Below are 22424 nucleotides of genomic sequence, written 5' to 3'. Positions count from 1 at the left end.
GATCTCAGCTCACTGCAACCCCCGCCTCCTGGGTTCAAGCAATTTTCTAGCGTCAGCCTCCCAAGTACCTGGGATTACAGGCATGTGCCACCACACCCAGCTAATTTTTGCATTTTTAGTAGAGATGGGGTTTCACCATGTTGGCCAGGATGGTTTCAATCTCCTGACCTTGTGATCCACCCGCCTCGGCCTCCCAAAGTGCTGGGATTATAGGCATGAGACACCATACTCAGCCAGGGGAAGCTCTTAAGTTCATTTTGGGACACGCTGGGTTTGAGGTGCCTTTACTAGACACACATTGACATGGTAAGCTGACAGTGGATAGAGATGACAAAAGATGGCTTTTCTGCCTGTCCCGCAGCCCAGGAGCCTCCAGAAGAGTGATGGGAAACCTACGGCTATCTTTATGTCTCATCCACATGGGTCACTGTAGATTCCTGGGTGGCCAAAATGGGCCTTAAGTTTGGGAAACTATTTGCCTGGCTAACGTACGACGCATTTAAAACAAACATTTTGTTCATAATGTACTATGAAGGACCCAAGACCCGATTTTCTTCCATGCACGTTTGTATCGACACATCTACAACGCTGAGTAGTCTCTATCTCTGACATAAGGGAGGGAAGCAGGTGCGGAGTGTGCCCCTAGGAGGAGTGTGCCCCTAGGAGTAGCTTTCTTGGGCAGTTTCTGTGAGGGAGAAGGCTGAGTGTAAAGAACAGAACAGCACTGGGAACCAGTTAGAGGCAGGGGAAGCAGCAAATGCAAAGACCCTGAGTTAGGAATGAATTGGTCTCCAAAATAATCTGGACACGGGGCATGGGAGCTCCTGCCTGTGGTCCCAGCTACTTGGGAGGCTGTGGTGGGAGGATCACGGGAGCCCAGGAAGTCAAGGCTGCAATGAGCTATGATTGTGCCACTAGACTGCAGCCTGGGCTATAGAGTGAGATGTGAGACACTGTCTCAAAAATAAATAAATAAATACATAATAAAAATAAACAAAATAGCCTGGCAGCATCAGCAGCACCTGTGAAAAAGGCTTAGGAGTTGAAGAAGTCAGTAATAAAGCCATTTTTAAGTGGTACCAAGAAGGCGTTAAATAATCTTAAATTTTACAGTAAGAAAATACAATTCTTGCTCCATCTTTCTAATTTTATTAAGGAGAAAAATCTCAGTTGAGTGCCGGTCCATCTAACTCCTCACCTCCCTTTTTTACAAAAAGAACAAGCCTCAGGCCCAGAGTCTATGCAGGCAACAGCATCTAGCTGTAATTTAATAACACTGGTGGTTTTTCTTGTATTTATTTTTAGTTACTTTCCATTTATGTGAAGTGTAAAATTTCACTTAAAAATCCATTTAAACTTGGCCGGGCGCGGTGGCTCACGCCTGTAATCCCAGCACTTTGGGAGGCCGAGGTGGGCGGATCACGAGGTCAGGAGATCGAGACCATCCTGGCTAACACGGTGAAACCCCATCTCTACTAAAAATGCAAAAAATTAGCCGGGCGAGGCGGCGGGCGCCTGTAGTCCCAGCTACTCGGAAGGCTGAGGCAGGAGAATGGCGTGAACCCGGGAGGCGGAGTTGCAGTGAGCCGAGATTATGCGCCCACTGCACTCCAGCCTGGCGACTAAGCGACTCTGTCTCAAAAATCCATTTAAACTAAAAAGGTGAGTTTGTTTTTAAAAATATTATAACTGTCGCGCGTGCGGCTCACTTCATAATCCCAGCACTTTGGGAGGCTGGAGGTGGGTGGATCACAGGTCAGGGAGATCGAGACCATCTCCTGGCTAAACACGGGTGAAAACTCTCACTCCCCTCTACTAAAATACAAAAATTGCATGGTGGGCGTGGGCTTGTAGTCCCAGCTACTCAGGAGACTGAGCCAGGAGAATGGCATGAACTCCGGAGGCGGAGCTTGCAGTGAGCCGAGATCTGGCCACTGCACTCCAGCCTGGGCGACAGAGCAAGACTCCGTCTCAAAACAAGAAAACAAACAAAAAATTAAGTACAAGAAGTACAGAAGCCTGGCAAAAATCATGAAAGTGAGGGAGGTAATACGTAGACAACTGAACTGGAGGGGCACTGGTCTGAGTGAGGACTTTGGGCACAGTAACTCCACCTCATGCTTTGTGCTTTTTGGGTTTTGTCTGTTTAATTTGTTGTTGTTTTTCCCCAATATAAACTTTTTTTTAAAAAAAAAACCCAATCTTATTTTGGCTAAGGGGGAAGGGATTTACTTTCATTTGGGTGAAGACAGGACAGACTAAAGGTCCCTAGAGGTTAGTGGTTCAGGTTCTAACCACACAACACTGATGAATGGAAAGGGAGATGTAGGGAGAAGTGAAAAACCCTGGGCAACAGCAGAGCATGCTTCCCTTCCCACCAAGCTCTCAAATACAAGTCTGGAGATTCAATAAAAAAGATCATTCCATGATAGAGAAGACAGAAAGCTGTAACTCTTTTTAATGTTTAACTTTTCTTTGTAAAAAACTTATTAAAAAAACTTAAATGGTCAAAGTTAAAAATCTATTGCTGCACAATATAACTGATTAAAAGATTTCCAGATCTCTTGACTGCAAGAGATCTCTTTCCACCCTGACCTTTCACTTCTTATAGATCTCACACTTCCAGATTTCTCTTTAGCAAACACGATCTGAAATCATTTGTAGGTAATCAACACTTCAAGCATATGGAGGCTCTGGCTGAGGCAGCAGAGTCCTGGGAGACTGAACACTGGGAGACTCAGTGTCCCCCACAGAAATCCAGACCCGGGCTCAGCCCAACACCGCCAGGGCTCCTGCACAGGACCTATGTGGCGAACCTGAGCTCGATCTTCCCCGCCAGTCCTCCTGGTCACTCCTGAGGGCTGCCGACCCTCCAGAGTGTGGCTCTCCTTCTAAAAGCTGGAGCTTCATTCCACTTTGATTCTCATCAGCTCCCATCTTCCTCCTCCACAGAGTTTCAGAACGAAGGAATGAAACTACAAGAGACCACCACCACACGGAGATCAGGTTGCCCTGGCCACTGGCACAGGAGGCCACTCAGTTCTCTCTGCTACTGCTACTCCCTGTTTTGAGGGGCCTCTGGCTCTGGCCAGGCTCAGCCTTTGGGTTCTCTCTCCTCCTTAGGCCATCCTTGTGAGCACAGGTACCTTCTCAAGGCTCTGCCGATGTCCCACACTGATGAACGTCATCCCCAGCTGCTGGCCGATGCGATAGAGCTCGTTCTCCACCTCCTCTGTCAGGGCACTGGTGGCTTCATCAAGCACTGAGGGCAGAGCACAGACGAAGAGATCAAAGCCCTGCCCTCTGCTGCTGCTGCTTCTCCTCCCACCCACACTCAACCCCGGCTGGGACCCAGGGGAGGCTGAAAGCTGCTCCGGCTTCCAGAAGCCCTGCCTCAGGGAGAAGGATGGGTCAGAGGAGCAGAGGGCCAGACTCTGTGAGGGAATCGCCTGTAAGCAGCTGCATGAAATCTCTCAGCTTCTACAGATAAGCATCAGCCACTTCCTGGGACCACTCAATCCAGGGAATCCCAGTCCCCCGCAAGAAGGTCAGTCTTTGGAAAAGTCCACACCCATCTCCCTGACAGGCACAGCTTGGCAGGAGAGGAGGATGGGTGCCCATTCATTTGATGGTGGAGCCAGAAGAGCATAAAATTACAACCCTTCAAGGTTGGCTCTTGGCTCCAGCTGCTGCCAGGCAAAAAGCTTATGAGCTGGGCATGGTGGTTCATGCCTGTAATCCCAGCAATTTGGGAGGCCAATGCGGGAGGATGGCCTGAGTCCAGGAGCTCCAGACCAGTCTGGGAAACATAGCATGACCCTGTCTCTACAAAAATAAAAATAAAAAAATTAGCAGGGTGTGGTGGCACGCCTGTAGTCTCGGCTACTCAGGAGGCTGAGGTGGGAGGATCACTCAAGCCTGGGATTTCCAGGCTGCACTGAGCCATGACTGTGCCACTGTACTCCAGCCTGGGTGACAGAGTGAGACTCTGTCTCAAAAAAAAAAAGAGAAAAGAAAGCTTATGAGCAGGCAGTACAGCATATTCAGTGTTACTCTGAAGATGCCAAGCACTGTTTACACGGGCAGGGCCTGCTGTCCTCTCCAGCAGGGAACTCGGAGAAGCCCAGTCATGCACAGGTGTGCCTGGGTGCCCGTGAACACATGCTGCTACACCCGAGTGCAGACAACACATGCATGTGCAGCCACAAGGCAGACCTCACCTGCGTACTTCGGTTGCAGGTAGAAGAGTCGGGCAAAGGAGAGCCGTTGCATCTCCCCTGGGGACAGAACATCATACCTGAGGAAAGGGAGGGGAGAGGACTGCTGGAGGAGGAAGGATATAGCTTAGCTTTTACCTAGAATGGTCTGGGTGGGAAGAGGTTTCTCTGTAGAGAGGTGAGCCCCAGGAGATAGAAGCCCCTCCCCTTTCAACCATAGGCCTACAGCCCTCACAGAGTGAGGCAAAACTCTGTTCCCAAGGACATAAACTTGCACCCGATTGACAAGCCAAACATCTGGACTTTGGGGTCAGGAGCCGTTTCATTCCTTGACAGGGACCCTGAAACCAAAGGTCTTTATGGTGGAGCTACCTCTGAAGCACCCAAGCTCTGTTCTTACCAGTTCCAGTCCACCTGCTGGTCCAGACCCTCTGTCCTTGCCACCAAGTTGGACTGTAACAGACCCAGAGGGCACGATGTCCATGAAATGGCCAGCCCTGCTACCTGCCATCATGGGGAACCTCCCTCACTCCCCAGCGCGTGCACACACACATCTCTAAGACAAATATATGCCCCAGTAGCATGCCAAGGTAGGGGGCTGTGGTACAGTCTGTCTCAGCCAGAGAGGAATATTCTACCAATGACACTGTTTAGACTTGCTGGAGTATGGTGATAACAAAAAAGCAACTGCCTTTGTCAGTCCTATTCTTGTTTTAAAATTCTCCAGTGAGAGCAGTACCCGCTTCCTGCCTAAACCTGGCCAACAGCACACACTGTCAATTGATACTCCCATTCTCCACCCCAGGTTCAGACTTCCAGTCCTGGGCCCAGGCACAGCAGGGCCAGCACCTGCCTACCTGTAGCTGGTGCTCCCAGGTGGGCTTGGGTCCTGAGGGTCCCTGCCCCCACTTACCAGGCCTGCCAATTCCAAGAACCTCAAGATCCTCTCATCATCAGCAGAACCTGCACAACAGAGAAGCCTTCTGCAAAAAGCCAGAGCCTCCTGGCTGGTCAAAACAGACAGGGCAAGGCTGGGCACAGTGGCTTACGCCTGTAATCCCAGCACTTTGGAAGGCCGAGGTGGGTGGATCACAAGGTCAGGAGATGGAGACCACCCTGGCCAACATGGTGAAACCCTGTCTCTATTAAATATACAAAAATTAGGCAGGCGTGGTGGCATGCGCCTGTAGTCCCAGCTACTTAAGAGGCTGAGGCAGGAGAATTGCTTGAACCCAGGAGGTGGAGGTTGCAGTGAGCTGAGATCACACCACTGCACTCCAGTCTGGGTGACAGAGTGAAACTGCATCTCAAAAAATAAAAAAAAGAATAGACAGGGCACATGGCAGGGGTGGGGGCCCCAGAATGCTGCGTGAAGCCTCTGAAGTCACAGGTTGCAGCCCTTGGTAAGGGAAGGGGTGGGTGAAGGAAGGCATCACTTCCCTTGTCCCAATGGGCGTCTCTCCTTAAGGACGGAAAGACAGAATGAGGTGAGATCTGGGTGCAGACCCCAGAACTGTCAAAGGAAGAGAGGAGTCCCTCTTCCTTGAATCAGCGGCCTGGCTGGGGCCTCTCCCAAAGGGCACAGGTGAGGTCACAGTCAGGTAGAGCAGGGACAACCGTGACAGAAGGAGAGGACATGACCTGAGGAGGACCAGCTCACCTGAGTCGGGGTAGACCTCCTTCAGGGGATATATCACCTGAGAAAAGAAAAAAACCACACCAGCCTAGGAGGAGGGAGAGCAAGAGATGGAGCTGCACACAGCCCACCCTCCCTCCAGAACCCACTGGAACCTCCCAAGGAGGAGAGGTGGGAACGCCTGGCCCGGGTCAGATGGGAGAGGCTCTGGCCCGCAGACAGCAGGGCAAGGTTCCTACAACCTTCAGAAGTGTGTTTAGTGGGAAGAGTGGAACAGCCTCCTGAGGGCAGGGGCCCCACAAACCCACCTCGGGTGTTTATGCGTGTGATATGCGTGTGATATCTGGCGTGAGTCCTTGCCCCATTTACCTGCCTCAGGAGCTGCTCTGAGTAGTGGGCCCAATCCATGGATGTGAATACAAGGTTCTTAGAGCCAGCAGGTCCCAGGCCCGGGCCACTTTACTACCTCACCTTTTGCCCTGACTCTAGGGCCTGAGACCTGTCACAGTGCCAAAGGTCCCAGCTGTGGGCAGGTGGGGCTGAGGAGGGAGGAGTGGGCCCCCTGAACTAGGCTGACCTGCTCCCGAAGGGTCCCGTCAGTGAAGAATGGCTTTTGTGGCAGGAATAGCACCCCATGGGGCCCAAAGTCCGTCAGCATCTGCACTGAGCCTGCAGAGCCCACAGAAACCTTCATTGTAAGATCTCCCAGAAGAGGCAACTGCCTGTCTCCTCTCTTCCTTGTTCCCCAACAGAAAAGAATGGATTCTACTACACTGTCCCCGCCCTCACCCCACCCCTAGGGCCCAGGCTGGGTCAGAGGGAGGGAGGGCCTGGCTCTCACCCCGTGTACTTGTCCAGAGGCCGCCCAGAACCCGGAGCAAGGAGGTCTTGCCAGTGCCCGTGTTGCCTGTGATGAGCAGGCTCTGTCCCTCGGAGATCTTTAGGCTCAGATCCTTGATTAGGGGTTTGTCAGAGGAGGGGGCAGAGATGGAGACCCGCTCAAGGAGAAATGCTGTGTCTGCTGGCTCTGCCGCTGGCCACCCTGAGGCTCTGTGTCAGAGAAGAGAGGGGGCGTGAGGAAGATGGGCAGGGTCAGTATTGCTGTAGGGGAGGCACTTCTCCCGGGAGCCACCACCTGTGGATTGTTATGGGCTGACTTGCATCCTCCCAAAATCACATGCTGAAGTCCCAGCCCCCAGTGCCTCAGAATGTAACCACATTTGGAGGCAGGGTCTTCTTTTTTTTTTTTTTTTGAGAGAAACTCTTGCTCTTGTCACCCAGGCTTGAGTGCAGTGGTGCAATCTCGGCTCACTGCAACTTTCGCCTCCTGGGTTCAAGTGATTTTCCTGTCCCAGCTTCCTGAGTAGCTGGATTACAGGTGCCCACCACTGCGTCCATATTTTTAGTAGACACAGGGTTTCGCTATGTTGGCCAGTCTGGTCTTGAACTTGTGACTTCAGGTGATCCGCCCATCTCAGCCTCCCAAAGTGGTGGGATTATAGGTGGAAGCTTCTGTGCCCGGCTGGAGGCAGGGTCTTTAAAGAGATGATGTTAACATGAAGCTGTTGGGGCAGGACCCTAATCCACTATGACTGGTATCCTTTGAAGACAGAGGTGGCAGGGACATGCATACACAGAGGAAAGGCCACATGACGACACAGCAACAAGGTGGCCATCTACAAGCCAAGGAGTGGCCTCAGAAGAAACTAACCCTGCTGACAACTTGATCGTGGACCATTAAGCATCCGGAATTATGAAAAAATTAATTTCTAGTGTTTAAGCTACCCGGCTTGGGGTATTCTGTCATGGCAGCCTGAGCACATTAATACAGGGGTAGGGGTGGAACTTCTACTCTGTGCCTGGGTGGACAAAGCCCCTTATGGGACTGATCTTAATCAGTCTAACGCCCATGAATCTCAAATATCATCACAGATGAGGACACTGAGTCAGGTGGCTAAGTAACTGCCCAGGTCACAGAGTGGTATTCATCTAATTCTAATGCTGGTGGGTCTTCATGGTGTCACAGTATGACCAGAGTACTAATAACAAGAATGGGAGTGGTTAAAGCTAAATGGTTCTGGAGTTTCAGGCTCTGCATGGATGCCTGGCAACCCACAGAACAGCAATTCCAGTTTCCTACAGACCCTCCTTTATGCCTAGCCTCTGAACTCATGGTTGCATGAAGCTTTCATTTGGAACAGAAGCAAGAGTTAAGGCATCAACTCCTAAGAAAAGCAAGTTGAGTGTAGGCCCTGGAATTCAGATTGATTTTTGAAAGCTTATGATGTGGCCACTGTCCAAGCACTTTCCAGAGATGATCATATCTAATCCTTTCAACAACTGAAGGAAGGTTCCATTATGACCTCCTTTTCAGACATGAAGAAACAGAACAGTTGGGGGCCGGGCGCGGTGGCTCAAGCCTGTAATCCCAGCACTTTGGGAGGCCGAGATGGGCGGATCACGAGGTCAGAAGATCGAGACTAGCCTGGCTAACACGGTGAAACCCCGTCTCTACTAAAAAAATACAAAAAACTAGCCGGGCGAGGTAGCGGGCGCCTGTAGTCCCAGCTACTCACGAGGCTGAGGCAGGAGAATGGCACAGACCCGGGAGGCAGAGCTTGTAGTGAGCTGAGATCCGGCCACTGCACTCCAGCCTGGGCGACAGAGCGAGACTCCGTCTCAGAAAAAAAAAAAAGGAAACAGAACAGTTAGGTAATCTGCCCAAGGAAAGTGTGGAGAGCAAACAAATCCTGAATGCACAGAAACATTACAGATCCACACAGATACACGAATACAGACATCTCTGGGGCTAAGTGAGGTGGGAGAACAAAGACAGATATGCCCCAAGGAAAGGGGCAGGGAAAGGACTCAGCGGGAGGAGGAAGCACAGGAAGAGGAGGACACTGCAGATTCCTGTTATCTCAGGCAGAAGGTGTGTGTACTTTGCTTCCATTAGCTGGGGGAATGGTGTAAATTAACACAACAGATGCCGGAACAGCAACATCGACTGTGAACTTACATGTGCCTGGCATTCCATTTCCATCTACTCCTCACAACTCTGCTGCCCTGGGAAAACCCTGGGAAAACCCTGGGAAAGGGCAGGGCTCCAGGGTAACCCAAGCCAGGTAATGCCAGAGCCTGCAGCCTCAACTACTGCTCTGCCAGCCCACTACTCACTTGTCCAAGCCCCACTCGCTCTCGCCTAGGATCTCACAGTCCTGCGACTTCAGGGACATGTCCAGCAGCGTCTCCCGAAGTTGCCCAATCCTAAGCAAGAAAAGAAAATCTGAGGCAGGGTCTGGGGGCCAGGTGAAGGCGAATTCCTTTTCCTATCTCACACCCACGAGTACATGGTATGTCTCTGTTCCTTTTTTCACTCAGCCACTTATTCCAGCAGCACACACTCTGCTCAGGAGCCAGAGGGGTGGGACCCAGCCTCACCTGTGCGTGTAGCCAGCCACATCCGAGAGCGTCGTGGACAGGTCGATGAGCTGGGTGAAGCAGCTGATGAGGTAGATGCACACAAAGGCATTCTGGACAGGATGGGGAGTGGTCAAGCAGGTCTCGACTCCAGCCCACAGGCACTGGACCAAAGGACGGAGGGGGGACAGCATGAGGGGTCACCAAAAGGGAGTCTCACCTTGCTGACCAGGGTGCTAAGCTCTGCAGGACTCAGGTCTCCATAGACCCCGCTGAAAATGGGGATTGCGATGACAACGTAACTCAGGATGCTGCCCAGATAGTCAAAGGTATTGATGCCGACTGCAGAAGACAGATGCGTGAGACACCCAGGAACCATCCACATGCCCTGCAGGGGACACAACCCTAAGACGGGAGGCAGCACACCAAATAGGGCCACATGCCTTCCCTGGATCCTCATTCTCTTGAGGATACTCACAGAAAGGCAACAGCCCCCGGCCCCCGGTGAATTCCTTCATCACGGCATATTTATCCTTGCAGACAGGAGGTAGACAGGTGTGGGAAGGGAAGCAGACCAGTCCAACCCCATGGTTCCCACTTCCCTGGGCCCCCTCGCCTACTGTACAGCCAGAGCTCCTTGGACATCAGCTCCCTCTGGGTCTGAAGGAGTCTCTGCAGCCTGCGGTCTGTCCTCATGTGCTCCACATGCCCAGCTCTGACAAGGAAAGGCTGGGATGTCCACAGGGCTGGAGAGGTTCTGCCAGGTTGGGGGGCCCCTGTCCCATATCACACCCTCCTTTAGAAACCAAGGCCATCCAAATGGTCTTGGTCTCAAGCTCTGTCTACCACTAGCACCCATTCACGGCTTCAGTCATGCCTTATAGTATTGTCTGTGTGAAGAACATAAACTCTAGAGTTGGGCAGACGTGGTTCAAATCCTGGCTCTGGCCAGTTACTAGCTGGGTGACACAGGCAGGCTACTTAAGCCTCCAAGCCTCAGTTTTTTCATCTATAAAATAGAGCCACTAATACCTATGTAATAAGTTAGAGTGAAAATTAAGTTTCTAAATATAAAGTGCCAAGCCCTCAATAAATATAAGGGGCCCTCAATAAATAAAAACTATTGTTAAATAAACATACACAAAGCAGTCACTAGGTGTATCAGGCACTGCACTAGTTAGCTAGTGCAATAAAGAGATGAGAAAATTATCTCTGTCTTTGAGGAGCTCTCAGTCCAGAGGGCAGGCAGGCACACTGCATTCTTCATTTGGAATCAGGAGTACTAAGTGTGCCCTCAGGGCCATGGCAGCAGATGGGCTTAGCCATTAAGGGAGTCTGGGAAGGCTCTCCAGAGGAGGTGATCCGGGGTTTCAAGGATGGGAAGAAATTTGCTAAGGCAGAAAAGGTGGAGGGAGGAGAGAGGGGGCCTTTCAGATTTTGCACAGAGGCCACAGAAGAATTCATCTGAAACTCTAAGAACTAACCTGCCTTCCCCAGAGCTTCATGAGCAGAGGTTACAGAATCCAAAAGCAACTTTTCTTTTCTTTTTTTTTTAGGGGATGGAGTCTTGCTCTGTTACCCAGGCTGGAGTGCAATGGCAGGACCTCCGCTTACTGCAACCTCAACCTCCCGGGTTCATGCGATTCTCCTGCCTCAGCCTCCCAAGTAGCTGGGATTACAGGTGCCCACCACTACGCCCAGCTAATTTTTTGTATTTTTAGTAGAGATAGGGTTTCACTATGTTGGCCAGGCTGGTCTCGAACTCTTGACCTCAGGCAATCCACCTGCCTCAGTCTCCCAAAGCGCTGGGATTATAGGCGTGAGCCACCATGCTCAGCCTCCAAAAGCAATTTTTTTTTTACACACCCAGCCCTGCCCATCTCACAATCCCACCCCAGTGCAGAGTCGCAGTATTCTTGGTGCCCTCAAGTGGTGGAGTTGCAAACTGCAGCAGAGACTGAGGAGCAAAGGTCCCAGGGCTATCAGATCCACCCCAACTACAGGTGAGCCAAGGAGTAGCTTCCACTTAAACGCAAACCTCCGCCTACACTATCAATTCTAATGCTGATTTCAGAGGCCTCACTAAGGCAGAGCACAGGGACTGGCGCTGGCCCCGGAGGGAAGGGATGGGATTTCATGCTGCTGCTGCTCCTGCTACTGCCGTCAGGAGACCAGACGCTTGGCTCCATTAGACAGCATTGTGAGGAGGTCTCCTGGTTTTCTGAGAAGCTCCCGTTCCATCCCACACTACAGAGACAAAGGATCAGGACCGGACCTCAGACTGGCAAGAAAGCTTCTTAACAGACAGAAGAGCAGAGGCAGAGGGATGTCTTACAGTCACCAGCAAGAGGACGAGGCATTCATTCATTTGACAATTTCAGGCCCTACGCTAGGCCACTAAGACTAAAGCTGGCCACAATAAGGAACCACCAGCTTCAGAAGCAAACCCCTGTACCTAAGGACGAGGCAGACAAGGGCAGGGGGAGGTAGGGGGAGAGGGTCACAGCCAAGTGTGACAACACTCAGCCCCTGAGCTCGGTGGTGGTGGGAGAGTTGTAGGATTCATCTTTCCTTCTCCACTCTCAGCTCTGGCAAGGCAGAAGGGGAACCATCTCTCCAGACTCACCTGTAGAAAGCGGCAGGCTCTGCATTCACCCGAATTTGCATGTGCTTGAACCTGGGCGGACCAAAGGGAAATGTGTGCTGACCACAGGGAGTACTGGCCCCACTCCTGTTGGAGTCCTGGATCAAGAAGACCCCCGCCAAGTGGAGCCCGGCTCTGCCTGAAAACTGTGGCTACCTCAGTCTGACCCTTTCCCGGACTGTTACTGGGTAGAAAACCCCGGGGCTAGGTGGTGTGGCAGGAGCTCTGCAGAGACAGGGCTGCCCCTCAGCTTTCTGCAGAGAGGACGGGGGTATTCCTGCTCACAGCATCTCCTCCTCCCAGGGCCTGGCCTGAAGGAGGGGGACAAGAAGCACAGGGTAGGCGCTGGATCCATCGGCTGCTGGCAACCAACTGATCCAAGACAGGGTGGTTAATGCAGGGTAGTGAGAAGGCCAAGAGATGACAATGATGATGCAGGATGGCCAGCCAGACATGGTTCTCAGTCCTTCTCAGGCATGATCCTTGGCTAATCCTCCTAATCCTCTTGGCAGGCAACGTACCATTTCCACTTTGGGAGACAAGAACATTGAAGCATCTCCTTGGCCGGGCGCCGCGGCTCGGCCCAATCCTGTGCACTGGGGAGGCGGAGATGCTGGATCACGAGGCCGAGATCGAGACCATCCTGGCTAACACGTAAACCCTGTCTCTACTAAAAATACAAAAAAAAAACTAGCCGGGCGAGGTGGCGGAGCCTGTAGTCCCAGCTACTCGGGAGGCTGAGGCAGGAGAATGGCGTAAACCCGGGAGGTGGAGCTTGCAGTGAGCTGAGATCTGGCCACTGCACTCCAGCTCGGGCGACAGAGCCAGACTCCGTCTCAAAAAAAAAAAAAAAAAGAACATTGAAGCCTGGAGAGGTTAAAGACCTCTCCAAGATCGCACAGCTAGGATTTGAACTTAGGCAGTCTTACTCCACATCCCCTTCTTTAACCATTATGCCCCAGCCCAGAAACCTCAGGTGAGGGAGACATACCTAAAATCTCCCTCCAGCTTCTCCTGATGCACCAGCTTCGTCACAATGGGGCCCATCAAAGTTTTGTTCACCACGGTCCCCAGGATGAAATACCCAAAGATGCTCACAGGCCCGAGCCAGCCTGTGCTGAAATAGAGAGAGAGGGAGAGAGGGTATGGGGTGCCACCTATCCCCACAGGCCTCAGCCCTTATTCCTGTCCCCTCTCGGGTAGCCCCTGTCCAATCTGAGTAGCCCACTGGGCCGTCTGCTCCTATGTGGGGGCATCTGGCATGAGCTGTCAGAGCCAGGATACCTGTGACACTGCAACAACACAGGGCCAAAGGAAGGGCAGGGGCCTGAGCACATGGGATGGGAAGACTCCCTAAGGTTTAGGTGGGAGAGAAGGGAAATAAGCTTCTCTTGGACCTTGACCTGGGAGAGCTGAGGACTCTCTGGAAACACCAGGCTGGGGAGGAGGGAGGCTTCACCTTTGGAAGCACTGGTAAGTATAGTAGACGAGGGTGAATGGGGAGACGATCAGCTTGCTGGCCATGCTGCTGAGCTGCCGGCAGAATCGCTCCACGTCCTGGCTGATGCGCTGGTCCCTGGAGCCAACGACACAGAGTAGCTGGACCCAGGGAGATGGGCCCAAAGGTGGAGAGAGCAAGACACTTTCACATCACCTCTGCTCCTGACCTTGCCTCGCAGTGCTGTGAGCCCTGACCCTGTGGGAAGAGGGAACCAGACAAGGCTGGTTGCCTAGGGGCAACTAAATCCTGGGGCCTTTAAACAGGGTTTTAGAGAGTTGCACCTTACGGTGCCTCAGTTAATCCCCTGAAAAAGTGGGAACTGAAAGGTCCAGCACCCAGGGGCCTGAGCCAGCTCTGAGCAGAGCCAAAGAAAAACTTGAAGGTAGATGAGCTGCTTTTTTTGGATGATGAAGAAAACTATCCCCTTTATCTCAATCTTCCCAAATTTCTCTTATATAAACCCTACCCTGGCCCCTGTAGGTATCTGGCTGTGAAAGCTCCAGGCTGTGAGGCATACCTGTAGTACCAGCTACTCCGGGGGCAAAGGCAGGATGGAAGCCATAGCCATCAGAAAGGGGCCTAGAAGTTAGGTAGCAGTAGCAGCCTCCCAGGCATCTTTGCACCAAAGCTCAGCTTGAGCTGAGAGGCACCCCAGGCAACAAAGTGCTTGCTAGGAAGGCGGTGAGTGAGGGGATGGGTGTGAAGGAGACCCCGTATGTCTCATCTCACCACTAGGGCTATACTGCTTCCTATTTCCAATGAGCGATGTGACCTTGGGCAAGTCACCTGCAATCTCTGGGCTTCAGCTTCCTCATCTGTAAAATAACAATAGCTAACTTACAGTGGAACACTTGCTGTGTGTCAGGCACTGTACATGTGCATTACATGAATGATATCATTTCATCCTCACTACATCCTTTGAGATAGGAACTATTATCATCCTCATTTTACAGAAGGGGAACCTGGGGCTTGGTGACTTTAAGAGCTATAAGCTGAGTGGTGATAGAATGGGATTTGAATCCTAGACTGAGTCCTGGATAGGGGTATTTTTTTTACTGATGAAAATCTAAGAGCTAGTTTTTCTAGCAAGGACATTTTCTTTAGAGGGTGCCTTACTGGAAGACTAAGATATAAAAAATGAAAAGGACAAAAGGAAGCTGCTCCTGACATTTTTTTTTTAAGAGGTGGGGGTTTCTGCTATGCTGCCTAGGCTAGAGTACAGTGGCTATTCCCAAGCGTGCTCACGGTGTGCTACTGCTGGACTCAAGTGATCCTCCTGCCTCAGCCTCCTAAGTTGTTGGGACTACAGGTGCATGCCACTGCACCTGGCAGGCTCCTTTTTAGCAGCCTGCAGCTTCTCCAGGGGTCCTCTGCAGGGCACCCTCCCCCATGACTCTGGGCAGCAGCATTTGAAAACGACTGTAGACATCTCCATGGGGTCTGCCGCCAGGAGTCTCCAGGGCTAGGCCAGATGGAAAGGACCACACAGAGTATAGAAAGGACTGAGTTGGGGCACCTACGGGTTATCGATGTCATCCCGCAGCACATTGAGGGTGTAGTACACACGGCCCCGGAAGTAGAGGCAGTGGAGGTGCTCAGTGAGGTCCTTCCTCCAGCTCACATACAGCAGGTTGCAGGTGAACTGATCAAAGCTCTTCAGCTGTGCAGTGGGGGAAGCAAGTGGAAGGGAGAGATGGCTTCCTGAAAATCTCAGCTCAAAGCTCATGGCTGGCAAGAGCCTCCACTGACCCATCCCAGCCTACTCTGACTCTGATTACTCTGTCCACTCAGCTCTTTTCTTGTTTAAATCATCAAGTCATGAGACTTTCCCTTCCTCACTCACTGACTCACGTGTTCATTCCTGCACCAAATTTTTCTTTTTTTTTTTGAGACGGAGTTTTACTCTTGTTACCCAGGCTGGAGTGCAATTGCGTGATCTTGGCTCACCACAACCTCCGCCTCCCAGTTTCAAGCGATTCTCCTGCCTCACCCTCCTGAGTAGCTGGGATTACAGGCAGGTGCCACCATGCCCAGCTAATTTTGTATTTTTCGTAGAGACGGGGTTTCTCCATGTTGGTCAGGCTGGTCTGGAACTCCTAACCTCAGGTGATCTGCCCGCCTCGGCCTCCCAAAGTGCTGGGATTACAGGCGTGAGCCACCACGCCCGGCCTCCTTCACCAAACATTAAAGGGCTTACCAGAGGCAAGACCCTCAAGCCTCTTTCTACACTGTCTTATTTTGAGAGTAGATGAGCTTCTGAAAACTGGAGACCATATTGTCGATTCCATTTAGTTCTTACTCCTTTGTCCCCCAAGCTTGGGACAGAGATTTGTATGCATAGGTGCTTACTGAACGAAGAACCAACAAAAGTGGCCACGGTATGACGAGAAGTGGCTTCCCCAAAAAAAAACAGGTGGCACAGCCTGGCAGAGAGCATTAGGCTTGAGTTCTGGCAGAGCCTTGAGTCTGCCAGACTCATTTACCACTTCCAGAGCAACTATGTGCTAAGCACTAGGGACATCATGAACTCACAGTTTAGCCAGAAAACAATTACAAGGGTGTAAGGAGTGTTACAACAGAGGTAAACTCAAGGAATTAGTTAAGTACAGAAAAAGGGTAGAGTTTGGTGGAGGCGACACAAAGGAGAAAGCTGAGGAAGACCTGAAAGAGGTGACAACGGAGGGATGATGAAAAGTGAGCAGGCGGTAGCCCCCTACTGAATGAGGGGTAGGGGAGGGGGCCATTGTGCAAGAAAGCACCAGTTCAAAGGCTGGGAGGTGTGACACGGTGCCAGGATAAGTCACAGCCTCGGTCCCACAGAGGAGGAGCAGCAGCTCTGGCTGCCGAGCCCAGTTTTAATGAGCTGCCGGAAACAAGAGTTCTAGGAAGGAAAGGGGCAATGATCAGTTCTGCTAAATGCTGATTTAAACCAGAACCTGCGGCCTGGGCCCAGGAGTTGAAACATCTGAGGAATCAATTCCACGTGGGCCAATAGCAAGATCAATGTGCTTAGTAAGGGCAACTATGCCTTTAGATCCCAGAAAAGGGAGGAAACACACCCCTACAGCTTGCTTCCTGCTTCCTGGAGGCTAAGTCCCACTAGGCATTACAATCACACTGGACTGGAGAGGAAGAGAGACACAGAGAGAGGGAAAGATCTTACCGTGGAGTTCAGAACAATGAGCATGACAGCCAGGAATGTCAGAGTCTTAAACCCTTCCAAGTCTTTGTTTCCCAGGACACCATAGTACTGACTGGGGATCAAGCCAACTTGGTAGATCACCAATTGCTCTGAAAGGAGGGAGAGGAGTAAGAAATCAGTGATGAGGGGTTAAAAAGAAGGGAGGCTTCTTCCTGAGTCCCTGCCTCATCAGCACCCCAAAGAGATGAAAAGGGGCTGGGCACGGTGGCTCACGCCTGTAATCCCACCACTTTGGGAGGCTGAGGAGGGTGGATCACCTGAGGTCAGGAGTTCGAGATCAGCCTGGCCAAGATGGTGAAACCCCATCTCTACTAAAAAATACAAAGATTAGCCGGGCGTGGTGATGGGTGCTTGTAATCCCAGCTACTCGGGAGGCGGAGGCAGGAGAATCACTTGAACCAGGAAGGCAGAGGTTGCAGTGAGCTGAGATCCTGCCACTGCACTCCAGCCTGGGGCAACAAGAGAGAAATTCTGTCTCAGGAAAAAAAAAAAAAAAAGATGGAAAGGGACCCCAAACCAGAGCTCCCCTCTCTCCTCTAGTCTGGCTCACTCACTCACCCAGTAGGGTCAGGCACAAAAGGGTCAGGAACATCAAGGCATTCTGTGATGACCAAGAAGGAAACAAAACCTTCAGTATCTGCAGGAACCGCTGGAGAAATTGCAGATCCAACCTCGGCCTGAAGAGAAGGTGGGGAGGCAGAGAAAAGCCCAAGATGTAATTAAGCCTTAGGGAGTAGTTATTAAGCGTATCCACATTGTTCTGCAAAGGGTCCAGGCCACGCAGAAAGAATGGTTTCCGAATGCTGAAGATGGTAGGCTGGGAACAGACCACGGATACAAAGGAAATTCTTTGGCCAAGCATGGTAGCTCATGCCTGTAATCCAAGCACTTTGGGAGGCCGAGGCAAGAGGATTGCTTGAGGCCAGGAGTTTGAGACCAGCCTGGCCAACATGGTGAAACCCCATCTCTACTAAAAACACAAATCAGTTGGGCATGGTGGCACACACCTGTAATCCCAGCTATTTGGGAGGCTGAGGCAGGAGAATCGCATGAACCCAAGAGGCAGAAGTTGAAGTGAGCTGAGATCATGCCACTGCACTTTAGCCTGGGCAACAGAGCGAGACCCCATCTCAAAAAACCAACAAAACTGGTACTGGCAGATGATGTGATCATTTACACAGGAAACAAGCAAATTGACAGACAAACTGTTGAAAATAAAGAGTTTACCAATGTCATTAGATATACAAATATCAATAGTGTTCTTCTATACCAGCAATAATCAACTATAAAATATAAAGAAAATAAGCAAAAAACCTACAGAAAAACTATCAAATATCCAGGAGTTAACTTTTACATATTGGCCAGGTGCAGTGTCTCACGCCTGTAATCCCAGCACTTTGGGAGGCTGAGGCGGGTGGACTACCTGAGCTCAGGTGTCCGAGACCTCCCTGGGCAACACAGTGAAATCCCATCTCTACTAAAATACAAAAAATTACCCGGGCGTGGCGGCATGCGCCTGTAGTCCCAGCTACTCCGGAGGCTGAGACAGGAGTATTGCTAGAACCCTTGAGGCAGAGGTTTCAGTGAGCTGAGATGGCACCACTGCACTCCAGCCTGGGTGACAAAGCGAGACTCCGTCTCTTAAAAAAACAAATAAATAAAATAACATATTAGACATTTTAGAGGGAAAATGAAAAGCTCTATTGTAGGACATGAAAGAAGACCTAGAAAGACAAGCCTGGCAACATTATGAAGACCTCAGTTCTTTCTTTCCTTTTCTTTTTTTGAGATGGAGTCTCCCTCTGTTGCCTAGGCTGGAGTGCAGTGGTGTGGTCTCAGGTCACTGCACCCTCCTCCTCCCAGGTTCATGCGATTCTCCTGCCTCAGCCTCCCGAGTAGCTGGGATTACAGGTGCCTGCCACCACCCCTGGCTAATTTTTTATATTTTTAGTAGAGACAGGCTTTCACCATGTTGGCCAGGCTGGTCTCAAACTCATGATCTGCCCGCCTCAGCCTCCCAAAGCACTGGGATTACAGGCATGAGCCACCACGTCCAGCCCAAAGACCTCAGTTCTAACAAAAGCAGTCTATAGGTCGGGCGTGGTGACTTACGTCTGTAATCCCAGTACTTTGGGAGGCCCAGGCAGGCGGATCACTTGAGCCCAGGAGTTTGAGACCAGCCTGGGCATCATGGCAAAACCCTGCCTCTACAAAAAATACAAGAATTAGCCGGGCATGGTGGCGCATACCTGTAGTCCCAGCTACTCAGAGGGCTGAGGCAGGAGGATTGTTTGAGCCCAGGAAGTCAAGGCTGCAGTGAACAAAAATCTTGCCACTGCACTCCAGCCTGGGTGATAGAGCAAGACCCTGTCTCAAAAAAAGCAAAAAACAAAAGCAATCTATAAATTCATTGTAATACCAATCAAAAGCGGGACTTCGCTGAGGAACTTTGTATGGAAATATAAAAGGTCCCTAGCTTAGGGCAATTATGAAAAACAGGAGAGGAGGAGGAAGAGACCCAAACCATCAGGTATTTAAGACATATCAAATTACAGCGCTAGAATAATACTATAGTATTAACACGAGAACGAAAAGACCAACAGAACAGACAGACCAAAAAAACCCTACAAAAACCACGCACAAAAAACCCACAGAACAAACACCTATGTTCACATAGGCACACAATAGAGGTTACAACACAAGAAAGGACACATTAATACTAATAACTGCTAGCACTTATGAAGCATGCACTATGTGCCCTATTCTAAATGTTTTACATGTGTAATTCATTTAATGGCCACGACCCTAGGAAATAGGGACTATATCCTATATTATGGATGAGGAACGGAGGCAAAAAGGGGTGAAGTAACTTGTCTTGTGTCACCCACCTGGTGAGTGGCAGCCTTAGAGCTTGAACACAGTCAACCTGCTCCAAGAATCTGCACTCTTTTTTTTTTTTTTTTTTTGAGACGGAGTCTCGCTCTGTCGCCCAGGCTGGAGTGCAGTGGCCAGATCTCAGCTCACTGCAAGCTCCACCTCCCGGGTTTACGACATTCTCCTGCCTCAGCCTCCCGAGTAGCTGGGACTACAGGCGCCCGCCACCTCGCCCGGCTAAGTTTTCGTATTTTTTAGTAGAGACGGGGTTTCACCGTGTCAGCCAGGATGGTCTCGATCTCCTGACCTCGTGATCCGCCCGTCTCAGCCTCCCAAAGTGCTGGGATTACAGGCTTGAGCCACCGCGCCCGGCAAAATCTGCACTCTTAACTATGCTATACAGCTTCTCTAATTTTTAACTAATTAATTAGTTATTAATTGGGTCAGGTGTGGTGGTAATCGAAAACAGTGGAAAAAATCTTAGGTCATTATCTCAAACCATTTACAAAAATAAACTTAAGGCCTGGAGCAATGGCTCATGCCTGTAATCCCAGCACTTTGGGAGGCCAAGGTGGGCGGATCACCTGAGGTCAGGAGTTCGAGACCAGTCTGACCAACATGGTGAAACCCCATCTCTACTAAAAATACAAAATTAGCCAGGCCTGGTGGCACATGCCTGTAATCCCAGCTACTTGGGAGGCTGAGGCAGGAGAATTGCTTGAACTCGGGAGGCAGAAGTTGCAGTGAGCCGAGACTGTGCCATTGCAACAAGAACCTGGGCAACAAGAGCGAAACTCCGTCCCCAAAAGAAAAAAAAAAACTTTAAAAAACTACAAATGGATTAAAAATCTAAATGTGAAAAGTAACACTATTATGTTAGTAGAAAGAAATGTAGAAAAATATCTTAATGAAGGTACCTTAAAAACCTATACAAGGGAAACCGATGAATTTAACTTCATTAGAGTTAAATGTTTTTATTCAACACAGTGCCATAGATTCAGTTAAAAGACTTGGAGGTGGTATCTGCAGAGCGCAAAACCAACAAGGACTTTAAATCTCTGTTTTTTTTTTTTTGAGACGGAGTTTTGCTCATTGCCCAGACTGTAGTGCAATGGCGTGATCTCGGCTCACTGCAACCTCTGCCCCCCCGGTTCAAGAGATTCTCCTGTCTCAGCCTCCTGACAAGCTGCGATTACAGGCGCATGTCTCTACACCCGGCTATTTTTGTATTTTTAGTAGAGACAGGGTTTCATCATATTGGTCAGGCTGGTCTTGAACTCCTGACCTCAGGTGATCCGCCTGCCTCGGCCTCCCAAAGTGCTGGGATTACAGGCGCGAGCCACAGCGCCCGGCCTAAAATCTTTTTTTTTGAGACAAGGTCTTGCTCTGTTGCCCAGGCTGCAGTGGTGCAATCTCAGCTCGGGGCAACCTCTGCCTCCCAGGTTCAAGCGATTCTCCCACCTCAGCCTCTTTAGTGGCTGGGAGTACAGGCGTGCGTCAACATGCTCAGCTAATTTTTGTATTTTTGGTAGAGATGGGGTTTCACCATGTTGCCCAGGCTGGTCTCGAACTCCTGGACTCCAGTGGTGCAACCACCTCAGCCTCCCAAAGTGCTAGGATGACAGGTGTGAGCCACCGGGCATGGCCAGGATGTAATATCTAGAGCCTACAAGAATTCCTGCAAGCCAGGAACATAGGAAATCCATAGAGAAGTGGGAAAGGATATAAACAGACGATTCAAAAAAGGGAAAACCCACATGTTTAATAAACACATGAAAATGCAGGCCGGGCGCAGTGGCTCACGTCTGTAATCCTGCACTTTGGGAGGCCGAGACGGGTGGATCACCTGAGGTCAGGAGTTTGAGACCAGACTGGTCAACCCTCGTCTTTACTAAAATACAAAAAATTAGCTGGGTATGGTGGCGCACGCCTGTAATCCCAGCTACTCAGGAGGCTGAGGCAGAAGAATCGCTTGAACCCGAGAGGCGGAGGTTGCAGTGAGCCGAGATCGTGCCACTGTAATCCAGCCCAGGCAACAAGAGCAAAACTCCGTCTCAAAAAAAAAAGAGAAAAGAGAAGAGAAGAGAAGAGAAAAGAAAAGAAAGAAAATGTACACGATGGGATACCACCTTACACCCACCAGACTGATAAACATTACAAAACCAACCACCACCGGACGATGGACGGATACTGGGAAACAGGAAGCTTTAGGTACTATCTGTCGTGAAGTATACACTGGTGTGACCATTCCAAAGAACAATCCAGCAAAATTAGTTATGACCAGGACCCAACTCTCAGGTGGACACCCAGAGAAATGCACCAATATCCACAAGGAGACAACTGCCAGAATATTCATGACAGTGTGGCCTCTAGGGTGTTAATACTAGAAAAAAATCTAGGTGGCCGGGTGCGGTGGCTCAAGCCTGTAATCCCAGCACTTTGGGAGGCTCAGACGGGCGGATCACGAGGTCAGGAGATCGAGACCATCCTGGCTAACAAGGTGAAACCCCGTCTCTACTAAAAAATACAGAAAACTAGCCGGGCGAGGTGGCGGGCGCCTGTAGTCCCAGCTACTCGGGAGGCTGAGGCAGGAGAATGGCGTAAACCCGGGAGGCGGAGCTTGCAGTGAGCTGAGATCCGGCCACTGCACTCCAGCCTGGGCAACAGAGCAAGACTCTGTCTCTAAAAAACAAAACACAAGCCAGGTGCAGTGGCTCAAGCCTGTAATCCCAGCACTTTGGGAGGCCAAGACGGGCGGATCACGAGGTCAGGAGATCGAGACCATCCTGGCTAACACGGTGAAACCCCGTCTCTACTAAAAAAATACAAAAAAATAGCCCGGCGAGGTGGTGGGCGCCTGTAGTCCCAGCTACTCGGGAGGCTGAGGCAGGAGAATGGCGTAAACCCGGGAGGCGGAGCTTGCAGTGAGC

At 50.7% G+C, this 22424-nt stretch overlaps 1 protein-coding gene across 15 annotated transcripts in view; it reads right to left on the bottom strand.

The window, feature by feature from the left end:
* Positions 1 to 2426: 2426 nt before the first annotated feature.
* The window catches only part of LOC101011797 (ATP-binding cassette sub-family D member 4), a 41293-nt gene continuing 21295 nt past the window's right edge, over positions 2427 to 22424 (bottom strand). Inside the window, exons 2-19 of one of the 15 annotated variants that reach the window (XM_009211952.3) lie at positions 17179 to 17297; positions 16582 to 16709; positions 14939 to 15078; positions 13377 to 13493; positions 12909 to 13034; positions 11900 to 11950; positions 9894 to 9988; positions 9494 to 9615; positions 9295 to 9386; positions 9031 to 9120; positions 6695 to 6903; positions 6431 to 6522; positions 5878 to 5941; positions 5131 to 5180; positions 4618 to 4670; positions 4221 to 4297; positions 3147 to 3262; positions 2427 to 2975 (exon numbers count right to left, since the gene is read on the bottom strand). In XM_009211952.3, the coding sequence (XP_009210216.1) occupies positions 2907 to 2975; positions 3147 to 3262; positions 4221 to 4297; positions 4618 to 4670; positions 5131 to 5180; positions 5878 to 5941; positions 6431 to 6522; positions 6695 to 6903; positions 9031 to 9120; positions 9295 to 9386; positions 9494 to 9615; positions 9894 to 9988; positions 11900 to 11950; positions 12909 to 13034; positions 13377 to 13493; positions 14939 to 15078; positions 16582 to 16709; positions 17179 to 17297 (1810 nt within the window). In that variant the 3' untranslated portion in view covers positions 2427 to 2906. Of the gene's footprint in view, positions 2976 to 3146; positions 3263 to 4220; positions 4298 to 4617; positions 4671 to 5130; positions 5942 to 6430; positions 6523 to 6694; positions 6904 to 9030; positions 9121 to 9294; positions 9387 to 9493; positions 9616 to 9893; positions 10003 to 11899; positions 11951 to 12908; positions 13035 to 13376; positions 13494 to 13584; positions 13614 to 14938; positions 15079 to 16581; positions 16710 to 17178; positions 17298 to 22424 lie in introns of those variants that run through there. The other 14 variants (XM_003902044.5, XM_009211953.4, XM_009211954.3 and 11 more) reach the window with 14 other exon arrangements.

The sequence above is a fragment of the Papio anubis genome, chromosome 7 (genome assembly GCF_008728515.1).
Source record: "Papio anubis isolate 15944 chromosome 7, Panubis1.0, whole genome shotgun sequence".
NCBI classification, from domain to species: Eukaryota; Metazoa; Chordata; class Mammalia; order Primates; family Cercopithecidae; genus Papio; species Papio anubis.
Note: the sequence above shows the minus strand (reverse complement) of the source record. Positions and strands in the feature narration are given on the sequence as shown.